Source organism: Diospyros lotus, chromosome 2 (genome assembly GCF_014633365.1).
Source record: "Diospyros lotus cultivar Yz01 chromosome 2, ASM1463336v1, whole genome shotgun sequence".
NCBI classification, from domain to species: domain Eukaryota; kingdom Viridiplantae; phylum Streptophyta; class Magnoliopsida; order Ericales; family Ebenaceae; genus Diospyros; species Diospyros lotus.
Genome location: NC_068339.1, coordinates 42325540 through 42333668, shown reverse-complemented (window position 1 = coordinate 42333668; position 8129 = coordinate 42325540). Strand labels below are relative to the sequence as shown.

Genomic DNA, 8129 nt, shown 5'->3' with positions numbered 1-8129 from the left:
TCAAAACTAAAAATTAAGTAAAATCAAGTTTTTACTTAAAAAAAAAAAAAACCTAGTAACTCCTACCTAGTTACTCAACTCTAACTTTCATGTGATGTTCACACCAATAGAGATAGGATGAATTTTATATTTGTTGTTGTCAAAATACAACAATTAAAATTTTTAAAAGTAGGATGTCTATGGATGCTGACGATCTTGGGATACAATCGATGTTCGGTCACTAAGATAAGATACATTTTCGAAGGGCTTGTTTGACTGATGTTGGGCTAGTGAACTATTCGAAGAGTTTTGAAAAGGTTTGGAGAGTCCTTCCGAAGGGTATTCCGGAAGCTCTATCCCTAAGGTATGGTGTCATGGCAAGCGATGATCTTTTGGATGGCCAAAGGTCTTTTGATATAGGGCATTTTAGAAAGAGACTTTTGAAATGGCCTTCTGAATAATGCTTTCCAGGGAACTTAAGGATGCGTAGGAGATGGCTTTCGAAGGAACGAGCAGGGTCTTCTGCAAGAACTTGGTCACAATGAGGTCTTCCAAAGGAACGAATGAAATGCTTTTGAAGAGACTGTGAACAACGAACAAAGGTTAAAAAGCTTGCGAGATTCTCCTTCTGCGAAGACCCTCCAATACTTAAGTCAATAATAGAAGAAAAATAATATTACAGAAAGAAAAATAAGCTAAATTTTGGAAGGAAAATGAAAATGGTATACCGATGTCTGGATCTCTTTTTGAGAATTGTAGCTGAGCTTTTATAAGGCTCACGCTTCGAGGCTGGTGGCCGAGGAGCACGTGTCACTGATCTAGGAAGACATGTGTCATTTTCAAAGATTTCTTCCGAAGAGCGCTTCCGAAAGCCTATTCCAAAAAACCCTCCAGAAGGCCTATTCCGAAAGGGTCCATCGGACGTGTGTGGGAGGTAGTTGCATTGTCTCACAAATCAAGCATATGAAGGCTACTTTGAGCTTCAATATCTTCCTTTCTCTCTTCTCTCCACGTCTCCTATCTCTTCTCTCCACTTTCTTAGGTCACCAATGGCTATTGGTGATGAGTTAACTCACCATGATAGAAAGAAACCCCATTGTATTTTGGAACCCGATCATCACTTGTCAATGATGATTAATATCACATGTAAGATAGAGTTATTAGTCTTCTTTTAACGCTGATTAAGAATGATAATTTTTGAACGTATTAGCAATGAATAATACTAATCTATCTCTCGCCCTCCCTCTCTTTTAACTTTCTTGAATTTCTCTTTTAGAAGTGTCCTCCATAATCTTGGTTTGAAATTTTTGAACCCAAACTTTGGATTTGAAGAACTTGTTCAAAACAGTTTGAAGAAGTTGAGATGGCACCAAATCAATTCTTCAAAGGTTCAAAGTTAATTCAAAGGTTCTTCATGCCCAATCACTCCCATTTCTCTCTTCCTTTCTCTTTGTCTTGGAACCCACTAGTGTGAGGTTCTAGAAAAAAATTGCCCTTTTTATTTAAATTTTAGGAGAGTAAAAAGGGAAGAAAATATTTTAAAATTTTGAATATGATTATTTGTCGTTACTTAACGTAAGAGAACATGTGTTATATGAGAATTAATATAAAAAAAATCATTGTTGTTTTAAAAATACAAGGATAATTATTACAATGTAAACAAATCTCAATGATGGTTAATAAAACTTACTCTTAAAAATATAGCTTATTAACAAAAATATAGATAAAAAAATGATAAGATATAAAAAATATTTAAATTTTTGTCATTTTTAATGTATTTGTTAAATTTATATGATGACATTTGAAAAAAAATTATATGACTTCTTATCTGACATTTTTCAGATATATTTCTCTCTCTCCCTCTTAAAATAAGTATATCTTAAACAAACGTTACAGATAAGAAAAAATTATACTTATGTCTTTTAATGCATTTTAAAAAATTTAACAACTAATTTAATAAATTTTTTAAAATAATTCACAACTATATCCTAAATATTCCATATGTTGATCCAAAAAACATTTTAAACCTTATCTTAGTATGACCTCATCTTACTCATTTTAACAAACGCTACATGAAAATATTATTTACATACTAAATATAAGCAAGAAAGCACAAGTGACCTTACAATACAAATTTCTAAAGTTACATTTAAATAACGAGATCTCAAATAATGTTATTTCAAGCTGTGTCCAAATTTAAGGTAAATTTTCAACCTAAAAATCCAAATGCTTCAACTAATTATGATTTAAAATTTCAAAATGAGAAATGATATAATAATGATGTAATCAAATAACCCCATCCAAATACAATCTCTAGTATTTGTTTAAGCTTACATTTCACTTTTTGTTAAGAGTGAAAATCACCACCCCGTTCTCTCAAATTATATATGCCATACGCAATCAACACTATAATGTAAGCTCCTCCCACTGATGTGAGCAAATAGCAATTAGGAGTATAAAAAAATATCCGAAAATCGGTAAAATCGAATCAAACTGAATCGAATCGAATTGTGTCTTTTGAATTAGTTTTATGGTTCAACGGTTAGGTTCTGATTCTAAAAAATTGAGAACCGATATATTTGATTTTGTTATTAGTTTCTTTTTAAACTGTGGTTCGAACCGAACCAAAACTGATATTATACTTATATATATTATAATTTTTTAAATATATATATACATACGCATAAATATATTATTACTTATAATTTTAATCTGCTAATTTTTGTTTATTTCTTTTTTTTTGTTGGTTATTATTATTTATGAACTCTTTTATTTCTAGACTTTTATGCACTATTACTATACTAAATAATCGATGTAATCTAATTTGATGAGATATTCTATAAATTATTTTGTTCTACTTTTACTTTGAGATTTGAAGAATTAATAAAGTTATGAGTTTATTTTTATTAATAAATTTATTTGTAATTTCATATTTTACGAAAATATTTAAAAACTAAATGTTAATTTGATAAAACCAAAATCGAATCGAAACCGGTCCGATGCAATGGATTGGTCATTATTTGATTTTATATATGTAATGATTCAATTATGATTCTTATTTTTTCAAAACCATTAAAAATAATTCGATTACTAAATTTTTATAGAACCGAACCAATCCGAACCGTTACACCCCTAATAGCAATCTTTTAAAAGCATTATCTTTAGGAGAATAGCAAGCACTCAATTTACATAGACCAATTTCTCTTCTAATACAGGAATGCAGATTGAGTTGAGCCAACCAATAGAATAACCTAAACATCTGGACATCCTCCATTTATATGTCTCCCTAAAATATGCCTACAGCTTAAAAACATCACCATATCCTGGAACAGACACTGCCATCTAGTTAAAAACCCTTTGGTCTTCCCTTTCTCTTTTTAGCCTTACCGGTGCTTAGTTCCGGTTCTTACACTTCTCCATGGTCCTTGGAGCTGCAAGCAACATAATCAGCCAAATTACACATGGATTAGAGACATGCAAGAAATAGAGACGAGGATGTTAAATTAGAGACATGCAAGAAATAGAGACGAGGATATTAAATTAGATGTCTAGCCATACAAGAAAAGATAAATTAAAAATGATGTTATTCGTAACAAAGTTGGTGACTCTTATTGAAAATTAGTTGCATGAGAGATATCATTAAGATAGTTTGCTCATATAAGAAGAAGAGCAATAATAGGGACTCTTACAAGGAGAGTGGATGGAATGAAACTAGCAAAAAGGTAAAGAGGAAGACCCAGAAGAACTTAGAGTGATACTCATATATAATATCAATTATAAGGGCCTTAAAGAAGATAAGGCCACCGACCCCACATATTGGATTAAGGTTTGATATGTTGTTGTTTAATGCATAGATTAAATGTTAAACAGAAAATTCAACAATTCCAGGTACTGAACTGGAACATAGTTATCAGATACATTTAGGTCTTGTTCGAATGATGCAACTTCGTAGGGTAGAAGACAAGCCACGAATATCTAGAATTCAACTGTGTTTAAATGATGGGACTTCTAAAATAAAATAGAAGCAATGCATATCATATGCTATAGGATGAGAATTGTAATACCTAGTCCAATTGCCTCCGAACCTTTCATGATCCTCAATCTCTTGCATGTATCAATGAACATACTGTGATAACAAGTAAGAACAAGCTTAGCTGATGCATATTCACAGCAAAAGCTAAAGAACAATATCAATTAACAACTGATAGTAAGGCACCAAATTGAAATTTTGAACTGTTCAGTCCATTTCTCTTCACAGCATAGAAACAAAGATTAACAATTTTCTGAGATGCTGAACAGGAATTTCAAGGACAGACAATTGGAAAGAGAACTTACTCCCATGGAACATCGCCAACAAGCATCCAATCACTGTCCTTGTCTTCATATGTAAGCACATACTCAGAGCCATGGAGAAGATCCATCAAATTACTTTCACTAAGCCCATCTTTCCCTGGAAGTCCTTGTGAACTGCACTGCCCTGTATAGCGCAAAACACTTACCAAATCAAAACCCAAAACTATAGAACATTTCATTATATAATCACATGATCACTGCATTAATTCTGTCCCTAAGCAACCATGACTCGGTGTATAGATTAGACTAGAATACATGAATGGTTAAGAGTTTTATCTATACAATTGCTATTACATTGTTAAAAATCATGTCCTGCATACAGGAGAAGAAAAACAATATTCTGGACTCTTGCTAAGAGAAGCGCAAAGACCTACATTTTTGTGTGTGTATATTTATAAGAAACACAATCTAGAGTGCTTTTGAATTTAAACTGAAATATTCACTCAACAACAGAAGTGACAAATCGCCTTCATTCCATTTACAACAAATAATGACAAGAAAAAAGAAGGATGAAAGCAAACAAATAGATCAATATGTCAATATCAATGTGTGTTTTTTGTAAAGCTAATTTTAAGAAATGTCTTCAGCCAGTATATACCCAAATTCAAAAAGGTTGCAAAAATAAATATGTAAAAGTATCATTTTAGTATTTACCCCGTATACCATACAAATGTTACATTCTGCTAGAAGTCCTTTTGACAAATAAATTCTCAACCACCAAAAATCATGGCTTTTTTGAGTAGTTCATTCAATTTCACAACTCAAGGCCTACTAATAAATTTAAAAACAGCAAATAAGATGCACTGCATGCTAAAAACGTGCAGGATGGAACTTTTCCTCAATAATGAAGCAGGGAACCTACAATATTTAGAAGGTTTGTCTCTATCTGTACCATAAAATATCCATCTTGTCATTTATCCAAAAAGTAATCTTTCAATTTGTTTCAGTAATTCTCTTAAAAGATTATCATCTATGCTTTTTGCAAGATAAAATATAAAATTTTGAATTTCATCAGATAAAATGAACTATATCAGCTATTGCACATAGAAACAATGACATCTTTACCACAGAGAGAGAGAGAGAGAGAGAGAGAGAGAGGAGGGAACAGAAAGAGTTACCAATTGTAAAGCAACTGAACATCTTCTCAAGAGCTGATGAGAGTTCTATATAGTTGGAGTATGTTGTCAGATCAACTTTCCTTAGGTATGGAGCACCATCCATGCTAACTTTAACATAAAGGCACCCGGATCCTGCCTTTTCATCCTCGTTAAAGTTCTTTGCAGAATTTGTTGCCATGGTATTCTTCCGAAAAGATCGAATTGGGGGCCATCCTACCACTTGTGCCCTGTGACAGAAATATAACACGTGGTCATCATCTACCATATGACAAAAACACAAATATACATGAACAAAAAAAAAAGAAAAAGAAAAAAAAAAAGGAACAGAACAACAATTTAATTACGTTGGGATGAAATCGACCTGCCGTAATGGAATTGAAGAAAAGGGATATGACTAACCACTCCCAAGAAATTTTCTGGTGAACTAAATCGTGATCGTGAGACATAAATTGCAAGAGGATATGTGTGCGCGCGACGTGCACGCAGGCATGTATGCCTGTATCACAAGACTGCTCATCTCTACATAAATACCTATGTATAAATTGCAAGAGGATATGTGTGTGCACGCGCATGTGCAGGCATGTATATCTTATCCCAAGACTGCACATTTCTATATAAATACCCATGCATGTTATGGATATTTTTATATGCAACTACAACTCAAGAAAGGGACTATAATAAAATCAGAGCTAACACTTGAACAGGAAGGAAGTGCCCCAGGTAAGATAGCATCATGAATATCAGGGTAAGACTACCCCAATCTGCAAGTCTTGGCTCAGCGATTGAGGAGCAAGGGTGGCTACAGTAGGTCCAATGTTCCAATTTTGCCTAGTCGAAATAAAGAAAAAAAATACAACTCATTTAACGGAGACAGAAGCGGATGCAAATTTTACTTCAGTTTACAAGAAAAAGGTACAAAAATAAGGATACGAAGTTTCAACTTTGAAGTCGAGTTTTATATTTTGTCTTGAAGAAAATCCCAGAAAAAATTTCCAGATCGTTGAATCAATACTTAAGTCCCCCCCCCCCCCCCCCCCCCCAAAAAAAAAAAAAAAAAAGAAACAAGAAAAAAGTCTAACAAGCCCAGATAGTCTAAATATCTTACGCTTGGCTTTCAAAATACAAGGATTTCAAAGCTCGAAATTCTACTTCCTCTTCCAATACATTTCAGCAACCAACACAGCAGAATACCACCAAATCAGGTGGACGGGCAGGTGGGAAATGGAAAGAGATAAGCAGAGGGAAAGAAAATCAAAACCCAATATGAGCGGCTGTAGAAGTTGATAAGCATAGAAACAGCCACACATAACAAATTATTAACTCTCTTAAGGGCACAATTTCATGGAAAGTAGAAGAGTTTTCGAACGGAAAGGATGAAAGACAGAAACTCACTTGGCAGCAGGAGCAGTACCGTGCTGATTCGCAGGAGAAAGCTGGGTATTCTTCTCTTGAACAGGTTTCGGGGAAGGAGGAACAACTCCTTTCAAGCTAGTCCCAGACTGCTGCGCACTGCTACTCTCCAAACCATTTTTCCCACCCCTAGGAGAGAACAAAGGGGCACATTTGCCCAAATCAACCTCAGATCCGCCATTCCCAGAGAAAACCCACTTGTCAGGACCATCAATGGCATCAGAAAACCCTCTTTTAGCACCAGAGACGAAGTTTTTCAGAGGGCTGGGAGCATACCCACTGCTCTTTTCCTCCAAATCCTTCCCAAAAAGGGACACCCCAAGTCCAGCCTTCCTCTCAGGAGACTCTGAACCGGGCAAACCAAGCCTCAGCTCCGTCTCCTTCAAGTTCAGAACATTGTTCTTCTCATCCTCAGAAGACACGGTTGAGGATGAGACCTTATCGCAACTTCTTTCCATTGAAGAAGGCTCTGACAGGCCTATATAATCATGCTCTAATGGTGTAGACATCAAACTTTCAACCCAGAAGAGACACACCCAGGGAAAACCTTGAGAAGCTACTCAATAAAGAAGATGAAAAGAAAAGAAAAGAAAAGAGAAAGAGAGAATAAGCTTGACTGAAAGCACGAGGGACGAGATAAAGGAGGAGAGGGCTCTTTCTGATGAGTACCCCCAAAGTTGCTGGTTTTTGTTGATGCAGAAAAGAAGCTTCTTTGGACTTTTCTTTAATTTGTCATCCCCACTCCATATTATATTGCAAGTTTGCAACAAGTGTAAAAGTAATTCGACATTAGTAAATGGAGGAATATTACGCTACTTTCTTTTCAGAATTACAAAACAAAAGCAATGTCGGCTCAAAATAAGAAAAAGGCAATAATGGAGGAGCACAGCAGTACTATAACCCCCAGTTGATGAATGCACTGAAAGCATTCCACAGGTCAAATTCTAATAACAATTTAAAGAAAAACTGATTAACCCTCGTGCTAGTTCAGAGAAACAAGATTTACTCAGTAAAACAAACATCAACCAGTTCTTTGAACAAAAAGCCCGGAACTTTTTGTAATTTCGAGTACTAATTAATGTGGTTGAGGCCAAACCATTTAGGTCCACTGACAGTAGTTGGTTGGTGAACCAAACCACTAGCTAAGACACACTTAAAAAAAGGGATATAGATGAGTGTCTAATGAATCTTAATTAATTTATTTAAAATTAAAATAAATGTAAAACTTTATAATTAAGAGATATAAACATAAAATTTATTTATCAAAAT

The 8129-nt window shown here is 34.3% G+C and overlaps 1 protein-coding gene across 1 annotated transcript; it reads right to left on the bottom strand.

The window, feature by feature from the left end:
• Nucleotides 1-3051: 3051 nt before the first annotated feature.
• LOC127794412 (auxin-responsive protein IAA27-like) lies at nucleotides 3052-7788 on the bottom strand. Its single transcript, XM_052325470.1, has 5 exons — nucleotides 6843-7788; nucleotides 5451-5677; nucleotides 4315-4456; nucleotides 4044-4105; nucleotides 3052-3410 (listed from the first exon to the last, which is right to left on the bottom strand). The coding sequence occupies exons 1-5, from the start codon at nucleotides 7367-7369 to the stop codon at nucleotides 3373-3375; spliced, it is 996 nt and encodes a 331-aa protein (XP_052181430.1). The 5' UTR covers nucleotides 7370-7788; the 3' UTR covers nucleotides 3052-3372.
• Nucleotides 7789-8129: the final 341 nt, after the last annotated feature.

What these genes read in the sequence shown, in the direction of transcription:
- LOC127794412 (XM_052325470.1), bottom strand. Translation starts at nt 7,369, where the DNA reads ATGTCTACACCATTAGAGCATGATTATATAGGCCTGTCAGAGCCTTCT. An exon ending in GTTCAGTTGCTTTACAATTG is followed by an intron (nt 4,457 to 5,450) that starts GTAACTCTTTCT and finishes TGCGCTATACAG; the next exon opens with GGCAGTGCAGTTCACAAGGA. An exon ending in GTTGGCGATGTTCCATGGGA is followed by an intron (nt 4,106 to 4,314) that starts GTAAGTTCTCTT and finishes TTGTTATCACAG; the next exon opens with TATGTTCATTGATACATGCA.